The sequence below is a fragment of the Podarcis raffonei genome, chromosome 2, assembly GCF_027172205.1.
Source record: "Podarcis raffonei isolate rPodRaf1 chromosome 2, rPodRaf1.pri, whole genome shotgun sequence".
NCBI classification, from domain to species: domain Eukaryota; kingdom Metazoa; phylum Chordata; class Lepidosauria; order Squamata; family Lacertidae; genus Podarcis; species Podarcis raffonei.
This window is the reverse complement of record NC_070603.1, coordinates 44,465,361-44,479,851: the sequence shown is the minus strand read 5'-3', so window position 1 is coordinate 44,479,851 and position 14,491 is coordinate 44,465,361. Positions and strand designations below refer to the sequence as shown.

Sequence of the window (14,491 nt, the reverse complement as noted above, 5' to 3'; positions counted from 1 at the left end):
TTTTGATTTCTCTGGTAGATCAGACATTGGTCTGATAAAGACCCAGGCTGAACAATCACAAACTGCAATTCTGCTTGGGCCACAGATAATGTTGCCACAAGGTCAGGCGAACATTTGTTGTGTCCAATACTTCCTCAGCTCAGGATTGGGGTGGGGGGTGGGGAGAGCAGGAGAAGAGGCATCTAAAAACACTGCCCAAAAGGGCAGCTCCATTATCCTTGGCAACACAGCTGCTGCCTACAAATCTTGGGATAGGATTGAGGCAGCACCACATCACTTCCCAGAAGTGGAGTGAGCCAGAATACATTGCAACACACACAGCTGTGGCATAGCAGCCCATCATTCATTTGATCCCCAGTGGCACAAGTGGCAAGACATGGCTCCTTAAGAGAGATACCTGACTGCCCTGCAGGAAAGCGTCTGAGACACCAAATACCATAATCATTCCATCTTCAGGACCCAGTTGGCTTCCTCGTGGCACCCTGCCACTTTTGTGGCGGGATTTTATGGTGTTATCTGGCATTCTGTGAGGGCAGGAAGACTTCTGCCAAATTCTGAGGCCCCTCGGGTGGCCTAGCTCCACTTTAGGATTGCACCATTAATGCAGCCTGTTGAAAAAAGTGTCTTTGGCTGCAGTCCTAACCTCATTGACCTGAGAATAAGCCCCACTGAATTCAGTAGGACTTACTTCAAGTAGACATGGTTAGTCATGAGACTTGGTAATATCATGGAGGAACATAGTGAGTTGACTTCTGAGTCCTTCTGATGTCAGTGTTGCACTTTTTCGTGACATGATTAGAAATATCATTAAAAAATACCAGCCAGGATTTTCAGGCAGATTAGTAAGAATACGAAGAGTGGAATGAGTAAATTTATTTGGGAATTACCTTTAAAGAATTTAAAATTCAGCAGAAAAAAGCAATTTAATGAAGGCCTATAAGCTCTGTACCACAGCAGAGTTAACTAAAGGAAGGTAGTGTGACCTTTTTTCATTTCAAAAAATATTTGGAGGCTTTTTCTCAGCGGAGACTTAACCTTACATCTGAATTATTTGTGAGCTTAGAAGTAAAGTGTTGCCTACTATTGATAGAGATGTCTGTTGTGTTTTAGCAGCCTAAAAGAGATCACAAAATACAAAATAGCCAAACTGATAAAACATTAACCTAGTTCACAGATAACAGTACAGTGGTACTTCGGGTTAAGAACTTTGCTTCAGGATGAGAACAGAAATCGCAGCACAGCGGTAGCAGGAGGCCCCATTAGCTAAAGTGGTGCTTCAGGTTAAGAACGGACCTCCGGAACGAATTAAGTACGTAACCAGAGGTACCACTGTACTCCTACATCTTTTAAAAGTTCATCTCTTAAACTACCACCTTAAGTTAAAAATTCAGTCGTCGTCATCTTGTAGAGCCAGAAATTAATAATCTCTGTACTCTTCCTGAAGTGCTCGGTTTTGAATACGATGGCCTGTTAGAGCCTTAGCCACATCCAATCAAATGCCTCTGAACAGTGTAGAACTAGACCTATAAAGGTCGTTCTTTATATTGACATCAGCCTATATAAGTAAAAAAGGACTGTTGCTCTGAAAAATGTGGTTTTCCCGCTTCCTTTCAGGTGATACTTTGACCTTCCTGAAACTGTTTCTGAATACTTTTTTAATGGACATCCCCGCTACCCTCAAACTGCCTGAGATGGCAAGTCCGGCGATCAGCCCAGACTCTTCTTCCCATGAAGGACTCTCCTCCGTCAACTCCATGCCTGCATGCTCCCCCACGTCTGATTCTGAGAATCTGAGCCCAGATGAGTTGGAGCTATTGGCAAAGCTTGAAGAACAAAACAGGTAAGTTGAGTGAAGTGAGCTGAACTTGGATATAGTATGCATACACACTGGTTTGGTTAAAAAAGTTATGAATGTGAGTATTAAAGCTGAGAAACCAATCCTTCTAGCTGGGAATGCTGTACATAATACATATTTTTAAATGCTTTATTGAGTATAAAGCCCATATAGTGTATAGCTCAATGCTACCAAATGGGAGATACTCTTGGACCTTGATAAATGCAGTTGTCACCTTGTTCATTCATTCAGTTGTTGCTATTGCTGAACGAATAACGTGAGCCATACTGTACGGGCAAGTTAGTCTGTACATTCTCAAGTGTTGCATATGCCAGCATTCCCTGCCAGCATTTCCTTTTTCCCTTTGACAGGTTACTTTAGCCTAGGGATCAGCCTAGTTCTGATCACATGGAACCTCCATCAGTCCCCACCTGTCCCCTTCCTGCATACATGTTTTTAAAAAGGAAATCTACGCAAAACTTTCTTTATTTCTCCAACCTACATTTTAGTGGTTCAAGCAGCATGCCTTTTGCATTGTTCAGTCATGTTTTAAGCTCACACAATGTCTCCGGAAGCAACTAAGACACACACACAGCTCATCAATCCTGGGGCCATTGGTAGCCATGTTTTCAACTTGCATGGCAACTGGCGTGATTATTTGCTGCTCCAAGCAGCTCTTAGTATATATATAAAAAAATACGTCCCACTCAGACCACCTTGTAGGGCTTTATTGGGTGGTCCAGATTCAGAGGCAGAACTCCTCTGACCCATGATTTTGTTTGCGAGGCGTAGATCAGATGTGCTTGCCTCATAATTCAGATCACTGACATTCCTTCAGCATCCCTAAATGAACCATATAGAACAAGTAATTTGTAAACACATGAACTGGATTTTAAAAATAAGATGCTGCATAGATCATTAGGGCAGCATTTCAGTCTTCTTAGGCTTTCTACCTTGTTGGACTTTAGAACCTCTAAAAATCAGAGGCCAGGTGGAATAACTTGCTGGGACACTAGAATTAGCAGGCTTTCCACTGTTTCTCCATTTGAATAAGGACTGAGTGCAGTATTCCTCTTTCCAGCAAAGCACATGTTCTCCCATGTAGCAATCAGTGACCTGAGTGCATGCTGGATTTCATTGTTCAGATGTCATTGTCTAGGTCAGGCTCCATTCCTTTTAGAGACAGAAGTTTTGCCAAAGTATCCAAGCAGTGTGTGCTAGACTGAGTAGACAGGCAGTGAGAGCTCTGTTTTGGCATTGCCTTTCTGTTTTTTGATTTGCCTGGATTCGACAGCTGCTCATATCATATAAACAACTGTAGATTTGCTACTTTCAGTAGCTCTATGGTAGCTTCCTTTTACTGAATGCCCTGCTTGATTTCTAAATGGCCATGTGGTGGCATCCGAACATCAAATGATCATGACAGCCAGAGAACCTGTAATGGAAAGTGACAAATGTTGAATTGAACAGGCAAAGATTTCTTGGTAACTTGTGTCTGGTTGTTTCTTTGAAATACTTATCTCTTTGACCTAATGTATAACAGCTCTTTTCCTAATCTAAAAGCTGTTTTGTTTACCAGACTGTTTTATCATGGCTGCTTCACTTGGGATTGAGAATTAGTAAAGTAGAAAACTGAGAACACCTTGCTGATGAGTAAGCATAAGTCCTTTATAGCTGCCTGAGGAATCAAATTCTGCTGAGCTGTGTTTAATGAACAAGGTTTTCTTAATATTTATAGGAATTATATTGCCCTTCGTGTTTCTAAATCTGTTTTAAAAACGGTGATGTGATTTTGGCTAAAGGCTTCAGGTGCTTATCAAGTTGATGGGTAGAATAATCTAGTAGGGGATTTCATTGAAAATGATTTGTGAAAGTAACAGAATTCAATTTGTCTTAATTCTCTGGTCTTGCATTTGAATATAAATTATACCTTTATTTAAAATAGAAAATGGGTGAAGCCGAGATGTGCCATAGACACGGAGAGGTTTTCTTATCATTCTTGACTCTTACTGCCTGAGATCTTAATCGTTAAATTGGGCTCTGTTGAGGAATGTGCTTTGTTCTCCCACCACCTGCTCTTACCGGTGTGGTGCAGCGCGGGGAACGACTTCCAGGTTGATGGCACCTGTGTGCGTGCGCATGCGCACAGGTGCTCCTCCTACCTGGATGTGCACCGGAAATAGTGTGTGTGCATGCATGCAGAACGAAGAAGCGACACACATGCTTTAGCCCATCCTCCGACAGACGGAACGTGGATCAGACCATCGTTTGGTAAGCTTGCCGACCCCTGTGTTACAGACTCCATCAGTAGACAAACTTTGCTGTGTTTCATGTGATATGTTTGTAGCTGTTTTACCTCTGGAGATGCTTTATGTGCTGCTAGAAGAGCTGGCATGTCAAAAAACTTGTGTGCAAAAGCATTTCAACTTAGTTCAACTGGAAGCTCTGTGCATACCAAGTGTAACTGAGGAGTCCTACTTACGTAGTAACTTAGATGTTGATGCACTTGCATAGCTCTGAAGGTGTAACCTGATTGTGGGGCTGGTAGGGATGCTACTAACAGGCTGTCATTTTCCCAGGCTTCTGGAAGCAGATTCCAAATCCTTGCGCTCCATGAATGGCTCGCGAAGGAATAGTGGGTCCTCTTTGGTCTCGAGCTCTTCTGCCTCATCCAACTTGAGCCATCTTGAGGAAGATACCTGGATCTTGTGGGGAAGGATTGTAAATGAATGGGAAGAATGGCGGAAAAAGAAGGAAAAACTGCTCAAGGTGAGGGAGTCTGCTCTGGCGATGGGCAGTACCCATGACGGCGCATGAATACTCCTCCTTCTCTCACAAGAAGTATTGTAAAGACAAGAAGTGATATGGTTGGCTTGTGACAATTGCTTTTAATGTGCATACTGTGTTGTCTCAATTGTAAGTAATGCAGCTAATGAATACTTTTAATTATAATAACACAAGTGTGATTGCATAAACTCTGTAATCCTTTTCACAATTGTACACACTTACATCACAGTTGTGGGCTAATGTGTAAGTAATGTGCCTGTGGTTGTTTGAGGGGAGCAGAATTTATCAGAGGGAAGGAAAGTTTTATTTATACAATGCCACCGATGTACATGGTGATTTGCAAAGAATGCATAAAAAATTATGGTGCAATCAGTTAATAGTTACAAACAGAGAACTAGATAGTGAACAGAAATTCTCTGCCAATAGAATTTTGGTTACAGTTTTGAAAACTTAATTTTTTTATTCATGTACTCCCTTCTCTCCTACCAAGCTGACTTTTTCCAATATGCTGTGATCATGAGGTAATTGCTTTGCGTCCAGCATCCTCCTTAGTTTATACCAAAGGTTTAAAATATGCAGCCTCCTTATGGTATATTGAGCAGAACTGTGGTCAGGATTTGGGCTTGGGAGTCCTGCTTCACAAATGTCACTTGGGGTTTCTCATACTTTGTTTCTCTCTCCTCCCCCCCTTAGGAGCTCATAAGGAAAGGAATTCCCCACCACTTCCGAGCCATTGTTTGGCAACTTCTGTGCAGTGCCACTGACATGCCAGTGAAGAATCAGTATTCAGAGTTGTTAAAGATGTCTTCTCCTTGTGAAAAGCTGATCAGGAGAGATATTGCCCGGACATACCCAGAGCACGAGTTTTTTAAGGGACAGGACAGTCTGGGCCAAGAGGTCCTCTTCAATGTTATGAAGGCAAGTAGGAATCTCCCTAATGAAATTGCTTTAGAAATCAACACTCAGTGCTTGATGCTCCAAAAGTCTGATCCTTTGTTATTCAGGCATTTCATGAATTGAACTTTGCAAAGTGGCTTAACCTGCACATCAAAGGAAGACTTCTAGCTGCCTAGAGTTTGGGTATTAGCATTCATAATTCATAAGACAAAATGTGTGGTATCTATGCACTACTTTCATCTGCTCTGTAAAATCTTGGTACCATAATACATGCTAGTTTCTCTGCCCCTTAAATTACATGGGCCTTGTCACATGGATCCCTGAATCCCTGGATACAGCTTTATATTAGGGTACTTGAACTATTCTTCTTTTTATATCTAGAAATTCTCCTGAGACAGCCTTGATAAGAACTGATGCTCCTTCAGCTCTCAGTATCATGAAATATACCAGCCATGGATAGTTTCTAAAGGAATTGCTTGACTTCCACAGTGGGGAATGGGGTGTTTATTGCTTTGCAGACCTTTCTAATGCCATTTTTTTGTAGCAAATAATTTTATGGCTTGTGGCTAACATCAATCTGCTGAACAGCTGTAGGTTCTGCCTAGCAGAAAACACACTGTGATATCCAGTTTGTTTGTGTCCAGACTTTGGGAAATTAAAACTTAAATACAATTTAAAAATTCCAGCTATGTAATAAAGCCATGTGGTGGTAAAGAGAACCAACCTCTAGCAGGATATGAATTGTGGGAAGCAGGAATTAAGAAAGCCAGTTGATAAAGCCACACACACCACAGACCACCCCATCTTAGAACCCAGGCCTTTGCAAATTACAGAAAACTTCGGAAGGGCTGTCACTGTGCCAGACATGGGAGAGAAGTCCCTTGCCCTCCACTGAGTCCTCTACACATGCAGAGAACTTGAGGATGTCTGTCTTGCTTCATGCCAGACATTGGAGAAGGAAATAGGCAGTCCCTCTTGTTCTCCTGTTCCCATTTTTTGATGTGTGGTGTGAAGTGACTCATCTGTTACTTTAGAAGTGACTCATCTATTGGTACGGGAGTCACTGATGACCACACATAATTGACTGCCAGAGGCAAAATTTTGTTGACTTCTCAGGGGAATATAAGATGTAGCTATGCCTGAGATGGAGTGTTTCTGCACATTGCTCTTTGATGTAACTACACTGTGCCATTGGGATAGCTTAGCTATGCATTCCTCCTTCCCAGTTGGCTTTGTAGTTGACACAAGGATTGCAGCTGAACCGCAGTCTGGAAAGACAAATGCTTAACCTGCTGTATAAAGAGGAAGAGTTGGACAGATGCTGAAGCTAAGCCAATTCAATAAATTCCCAACTTCCCAGAAAGAAATGCAGAAGGCACATCCTGAGAACCTTAGAAGAAGGGAAATTCCCAGCCAGGAGCTTCAGCTAATCTTTAAAAAAAATGTGTTCTGTGTGTTGTGGGGAACAAAGCACTGTTCTTAAGTACTTAAAGGTATACATCTCTTCATTTAGTTCCTTTTTTCAAAACAACAACAATTATTTCAATTTTAATTGTATTAAGGTCCTCATTTTAATCTTGATTTGTAGCATTATTGCAGAAACATTTGTAGAAATATTTTCTGCCATTCTCCTTGTGTGTATTAAGCAGTGACTTGAATGACATGGTCTGGATCCTTCCCAGTTCCCCTCCCTTTCCCACTGCTGATATTTGAAACTTTCCAGCATTAAGAAAATTCTGTGTGTGGTTGAACATGTTGTGTCAAAACTCTGCCTCGTAGTTGTGTGTTTTAATTGTGCTTCAAATCCCTTTGGACATTTTGTGGTTGTATTTTGAGCTGTAGGTGTGCTAATCTGGACCAGCTGTTGCTTAAGGTTTGCTTTTCTTTCAGGCTTACTCTCTAGTAGACCGTGAGGTTGGGTACTGCCAAGGCAGTGCATTCATCGTTGGACTGCTCCTGATGCAGGTTTGTGCAACATGGGAGTAGATATCTGGCCTGAACCTAAGTGTTCATCTTTACTTGGGAGCTTATGGAACAGTTCAGTACCTTGCAAAATATTAAAACAGGTTATAAATCTAGTTGCTTGCCCCTTAGCATTGGTCAGTGCCAAGCACAAATTTTAACTGGGTTTGACTACATTATTAAAGTAGCTACTTTAGTAGAAGGAAACATTCTCTTATATGACCCTACTTTATTAAAGTTTTTGATATTTCCAAATGGTTTCAGCTAGACAGGCTTTCCCTGCCTTGGGTCCCCACATGTTGTTGAGCTACAGCTCCTATCATCCATGGCTATTGGCCATGCTGTCTGTGGATGATGGGGCTTGTATTCCAACAGCATCTGGGGAGCCTGGGTTGAGAAAGGCTGAGCTAGAAGCAGGCCTAAAAAATCTTCAGGCACCTATATTAATGCTAGTGCCTAGGAATTTTGAAATCCATTATAGGGTAAGTCCTACAAATGTGGGGTTTTTTCTGGCCCAGGCTGGAGGAATGTAATCTAGAATAAACACAATAAATGAATATATTTTTCAGTTACATTCACTGTTGGGCCTGTGTTTGGACTAGGAGCTGGGCTTTCAAGGCATCTTTTTGATATCCCGCCGTCACTCCTTTGTACTAATGTCATCCATACAAGAGTGGAAGCCTATTCATCAACTTTAGTAATGAAAAACCATATGGAATTTCAAGTGCTTCAAAACAAAACAAGTTGCCATTACTTTAAACAGTGATGGGTAGAGTGTTATGCATATGTCAGTATAAAATGGGGATATCTGATTTAGAAGAAGCATCACTGAAAAATCCATTTTTGAGAACACATCATTTTATTGCTGCAAATGAAAACTAATACTAGTTTAGGCACTAGAAGTATCCATTATAATACAACAAGAACAGCAGTATCCTGCTGAGAAGCCCTAATGCAGTGTACCAAAGAAGAACAATTCTACAATGTGTTCCCATATCCAGTTAATTGAAGTCATTCATACTGAATGCACTTAAGATTTGTGTTACTTGCACAAATATTGACACTCTGAATACAGTAGATAGAATGTTTTTCTTCAATACTTTTGTGGCAACGTGGCGGTTACCTGTTGAACATACGAAGTTGCTCTAAACAGATAATGGATCCATCTAATGCAGTGTTGTCTACATTGATTTGCAAGAGCATTCCAGAGGCAAGCATCTTGCCCACTTCTGCTCCCTTTGACCCATCTAACTGGAGGTGCAAGGGATTGAAACTGACATCTTGTGCAAGCAAAGTGTATGTTCTGCTATTGGTATCACCTCTCCCTGTTGCATTCTTTATTTTAAAAAATGGGGGGGGATCTGTGGTGATACCAGCCTTGTGTGTCATAATTTCCTTTTGATACAGAATCACTTTGAAGAAGCTTATGCAAGCATCTTGTCTCATTTCTAGATGCCTGAAGAAGAGGCGTTCTGTGTGTTTGTACGTCTGATGCAAGAGTACAGATTACGCGAGCTGTTTAAACCCACTATGGCTGAGCTAGGGCTCTGCATCTACCAGTTTGAGTACATGCTTCAGGTAAAAAAGACTGCATTTGCCGTGCATAAAGAAGATTCTAAGGGTACAAGTTGTTAGACTGCATTACTTCCCTCCTGCCTCCTAAAAATCCTGTGGCCGTCTCAAGTACATCAGCTTTATTATTTTAGGGCAATAAAGTTAAGGATACTAATTACTATACGTGTGGCCCTGCCTTTGAGAATCCAGTGTCCTGACTCTGGGAATGCAACTGTGATGCTCAAGACTTGCTGTTATTCCTCTTGATTAAGAGCTGTGTTCTGTGTCTCTTCAGGAGCAGCTGCCTGAACTGAATATCCACTTCCGTTCTCAAAGCTTCCTTACCTCTATGTATGCATCATCCTGGTTTCTTACCCTCTTCCTTACCACCTTTCCTCTGCCTGTGGCCACTCGAGTGTTTGACATCTTCATGTACGAGGTAAAGCATTCGATATAAAAATGTGAAGGGGGGGGGGGAGACACAGAGCTACAGGAAGAGCAGCAGTGAGAGCATGACCTGTTTAATGTGACATATCACAACAAGTCTGCATATATCGAGGAAGAATTAATGGCTGATTTTTAAACTAAAATTGCTCCAGGCTGCTGTGTGCTATGAAATGTGGATTGTGTAAAGACATAGTGTAAGAGTCTAAATATTTTAGAAAAAAACCTGGATCAAAGAGTGGTATTCAACTAAATCCTTGCCAGAGTGCAATAGCTTCTGATTGCACAATGGGACTCCCCCCCCCCATGTGTGTGTGCCCTGTGCTGTCCCTAAATCTCTCGGGGGGGGGACCCTCAGAATAAACTTAGGAAGCACATGTGGGGAAGTGGGGGGGGGTGTCCTGTTGTGGAAATGGGAGCCATTTCATCCATACAAGGATTTATCGTATTGGCCTGAACTGGCCACTTTTTTTCCAAATTCCAAGCATGGAAAGTTAAAGTGCGGCTTAAATTCGCGACCTTACAAAAGTTGGCTTTTATGATATTTCTGCTGAAACAGACATAAGGTAAAACGGAACGAGTTTGAGTGCCTGCGGAATTTTAAGGGAGATGCTTATATTTGGGTATTGTCTTTTTTTCTTTTTTTCCCTTTGAGTTCTAAAGGTGCAGTTTATATTCAGGTGTGGCTTATATTCGGGCCAATGCGGTACTTAGTGCTATGTTGAATCAACCAGAAATAAACATGTTACTTTCAGCATTCTCATCTGCTGTCAGAAACTGACCCGTGCCCAGGAACTCCACAAAACTACAAGGAAGTTGTTGTCATCTTGTGAACCGCCCTGAGACCTCCGGGTATAGGATGATGTATAAGTTGAATTAATAATAATAGTAATAATAATAATGTACACTGCGTCCATCTCTCCTACGCCACTAGCCCAGGTCTGTGTAAGAAAGTGTCTGAATGATATTCTGTTTAAAAGTGACACCGCTTCCATAAAAAAGGTGATGTAGCCAAACACCAGCTCTTCAAAAATATTGCAGATTACAGAACATCCCTTTAAACAAAGTGTCTTCAAATGTTGTAAAAAGAGCCCTGCAGGATCAGACCAAAGGCCTTATCTGCTGCATCCTGTTTCCTGCAGTGGCCAATCAGATACCTAATGGAAAGTTCACAACGGGGAGGAAATGGGAAACAAACCCTCCCCCTCTGCTGTTACCTAGCAACAGGTGTACAGAGGCCTACTGCCTGTGATCCTTGAGGTAGTATATAGCCAAAATTATTAGCAGCCGTTAATAGCCTTATCCTCCATGAATTTGTCTAATCCCCCTTTAAAGACATCAAAGTATTATCTCAGCTCCATTTGTCACAGAATTCTGTAAATGTGTTCATTTATACTTGTGCAAATGTGCTAGCATCCATAAGCCCGCTGCTGCTTAAGCAAGTTGTTAAGTCGTGTTCAATTCTGAGCTCTCTCGGCCTAACCTGGCAATAGATGAGCCAACATATTCCCTGGATGATGTGCTCAAGCGGATTGATGATTTTATCGGGAGTTGGAAACTGTTGGATATCTTCTAATCTCATTTGCATTTCCACTTGATAGGAAATGTGGCTTATTCCTCAATTGCTCCATAGGCTTACTCCGAACCATGGGAAACTCCATTTTTGGGGTGGAGCCCATCTAACTTCTGCTGACTTCTTACAGGGATTGGAAATAGTCTTCCGTGTGGGGATGGCTCTTCTGCAATTCAACCAGGCTGAACTGATGCAACTGGACATGGAGGGGATGTCACAGGTCAGCTCTACGGTGAACTGTAGGACTAGAGGTAGACTTGCTAGTTTCTGTCTCTCATTCGGATACCCGTATGGGGGAGAAAGACATGAAGGGGAAATGGAAGTGGGGGGCTGGTTGAGAATTGACACATCAGTCATCTTTGGAACATCCTAAACCCTAGCCATTTCAGCCTGACTATGCCTGAAAGCAATGGCTCACGGCCCAAATTCTGGCAGCTCCCTATTCTTCTGCAATTTGATTTATGTGATGAGCCAGTCAACTTGTTTCCACTATCAGCTGTTGGGATCTAGAAGCTGCTTGCAGGGGCATACAGTCTGCTCAAGGCCTGACCAGAGTCTCAATGCCCACTTGCATTCCAGGGGGCAGCTTTGAATGCTTCTCAGTCTTTTGTGGTGCTATGTAAGCATTCCAAATGGGATGCTGTATGAGTAACATGTGTGTAATAATAGAATCATAGAGTGGTAGAAGAACAATAATAGAATCAGAGTGTGGTAGGGTTTGAAGGGATCCATAGGGTCCTCCAGTGCAACCCCCTGTAGGAATCTCAACTAAAGCACCCATGGCAGATGGCCATCCAACCTCTGCTTAAAAACCTCCAATGAAGGAGAATCCACCACCTTCTGAGGGAGTCCATTTCACTGTTGAACAGCTCTTGCCGTCAGAAAGTTCTTCCTGATGTTTAGTTGGAATGTCCTTTCTTGTAATATTATAGCCCTTTTAAGATACCGGTGTATGTTGGCGTTTGGAATCTACCAAGTGAGGAAGAGAAGTATCACAAGAAAATACCTTGGGCTGCAATCCTAAGCCCACTTAACTGGCAGCAAATGTCCTTGAACTCAGTAGGAAATAATTCTGAGGAGACATGGTTGGGATTGCGCTGTTACTGAGTGCAGCAGAGTTGGGACCTTTTGTTGCTTTTTTGCAGTTGCTAATACCATTAGTGTTGAAATACTGAGGTGAGAGGGAGAGTATACGTTCTTACTCTGGCCATTCAAATATCTATTTTGCTCCTACTTTTCCTACAGTAATTCTAAAAGGAAGGTAAGGAAACCAAACTTTAGAAGTTGCTTTGAGTATTCCTGGTTTTGAGACTTAAGAGGGCAGAGACTAGAACTGTCACAGGTGGAGAAAGACAGTGTCCCACTGTGATAGGTATTGGAAGTCATATGCAGGATTAGCTAGCGCTCGGAAGTACTATCCACCCAACTGGGTGGCAAATTGCAAGGTTGAACTTACAAAGTTTAAGCCTTTAGGGCTAAAGACATAATGCCAGAAAAAAATTGCTGAAGGTACAGAAACAAAAATGGCAGTAAAAATCAATCTAAATTGTGTTGACTCACAACTTTGAAGTGTCAAATCTTCTGAAAGCTGATCCTGGTTCTTCACCCTTGCAGAAGGAGCTTGGGAGCAATTTCAGCTGACGAGTTGCATAAAAACGTTCCCATAAAAACCTATCCCATTTGTAATATTTTCACTGTGAGATTTGTGTTAAACACATTCTTCTCCTGAAATGAATCTAGTCTGTCTATACCAGATTTAATCTCCACTGCAGGTCAACCCAGTTTTCCCATAACATGGAATACATCTTATTCAAGGCCTTTATACTATGCTCTTTAGCTGGAAAATCACCCAGAGTGGCTTACAAATCAGTAAAAACAGCATAATCCCTGCCTTCAGGCTTGCAGTCTAAAAAGGCACTCACAAATGGGGGGGGGGGATAGGGAGTGAAAACAGAAATATTGGTCACCAAATGATTAATGTTACAAGGTTCTCACAGTGATCAGCTTGGATGGGAACAGGCTGCTCACAGTTTAAAAAGCAGGCCTTGGCAGATCCTTAAAAATAGCCCAGTAACCCAGCCTTCCTAGAAGTTGGCCATAGAGAATGGGGCCTAGCTGGAATCTGCCAGCTTCTTGCCTGTCACATCAAGTGGTCTAATCAGGGACAGTTGATAATACGGCAGACCAGAGAAGGTAGTCCTGACACTTCTCACAAGGAAGTTGGCACTGGGGGCCTCTGTGAGGGCAGAGGAGGGCCCCACCCCAGCTGGTGACAGCAGCAGTGATTGAAGGTGGCATTTCCTTGCTGTCTGTTCATTGCTGCTTCAATGCTGTTTTAGGAGGTGTTGTCAAACACTTATGAGCTATCTTATAGCAAAGCATGGAGCCTATAGGCAGCCTGTTTTGAGGCCTGCCCTGTGTGTTTGGTGTGTTGCACATGTGCCTTGAGGTGGGAAAGAGTTAAAGTTTTTAAAGTGCTTTTAATGCACTAAAACGAATGTGGTCAGGAGTGCTCCCCCCCCTTCCATTGCAGACCGTAATGCTACATTGTGTGATTCTCAAGAGGTAAAATTCAAGTGAGCAGCACTTGGAAGTGTTACATCACAAGAGGCATTCCAAAGACTGGCCACTCCCTCTGTCTTAGCTTTCTGGGAAGGAGTAGATATAATTAAGCTGGACGTTAGAAGCAGGTTTGCTGACCAGGGAATGCATCCTAGGCGCATTCTGACTTCAGTGTTGCCTTTTTCACAGTATTTCCAGAAGGTGATTCCTCATCAGTTTGAAAACTGCCCTGATAAGCTGATCTTTAAGGCTTACCAGGTCAAATACAACCCTAAGAAAATGAAGCGGTAAGTATTACTTTATCATATATCTCATACATAAGTGTCTTTTGTCACTTCCTTTGGAAAGCTGTGTAGGTTGATGTGGGAAGTCTCCTGAACAACTACAGTGGTACCTCGGGTTACATAAGCTTCAGGTTACATATGCTTCAGGTTACATACTCTGCTAACCCAGAAATATTACCTCGGGTTAAGAACTTTGCTTCAGGATGAGAACAGAAATTGTGCTCCGGTGGCACGGCAGCACCGAGAGGCCCCATTAGCTAAAGTGGTGCTTCAGCTTAAGAACAGTTTCAGGTTAAGAACGGACCTCCGGAACGAATTAAGTACTTAACCCGAGGTACCACTGTATATCGAAGGAATTTCTCTTGGAGGAATTTTTATTGCCAGAAGCAGGGTTTTCTGTTATGATTGGTGGCACATAAAAGGGGCCATTTCACCAGATAGTGTTTGTGAGAAGTGGTCATGGACTGTTGCTGAAACTTGGACACAGTACCACCTAATTTTGTTGGCTGTAGACACGAAACACCTTTTCTTATGGGTGTTTATCTCCCTCAGCTCACAAGAGCTGAGGTGATACCCTGCTGTGTCCACACATTA

At 42.3% G+C, this 14,491-nt stretch overlaps 1 protein-coding gene across 7 annotated transcripts in view; it reads left to right on the top strand.

Moving 5' to 3' along the window:
• The window catches only part of EVI5L (ecotropic viral integration site 5 like), a 56,807-nt gene that overhangs the window by 18,855 nt on the left and 23,461 nt on the right, over positions 1–14,491 (top strand). For 6 of the 7 annotated variants that reach the window (XM_053376352.1, XM_053376354.1, XM_053376351.1 and 3 more), the window contains exons 2-9: positions 1,615–1,840; positions 4,414–4,603; positions 5,315–5,539; positions 7,409–7,483; positions 8,933–9,058; positions 9,330–9,473; positions 11,182–11,271; positions 13,803–13,900. In XM_053376352.1, the coding sequence (XP_053232327.1) occupies positions 1,659–1,840; positions 4,414–4,603; positions 5,315–5,539; positions 7,409–7,483; positions 8,933–9,058; positions 9,330–9,473; positions 11,182–11,271; positions 13,803–13,900 (1,130 nt within the window). In that variant the 5' untranslated portion in view covers positions 1,615–1,658. Of the gene's footprint in view, positions 1–1,614; positions 1,841–4,055; positions 4,106–4,413; positions 4,604–5,314; positions 5,540–7,408; positions 7,484–8,932; positions 9,059–9,329; positions 9,474–11,181; positions 11,272–13,802; positions 13,901–14,491 lie in introns of those variants that run through there. The other variant, XM_053376355.1, reaches the window with a different exon arrangement.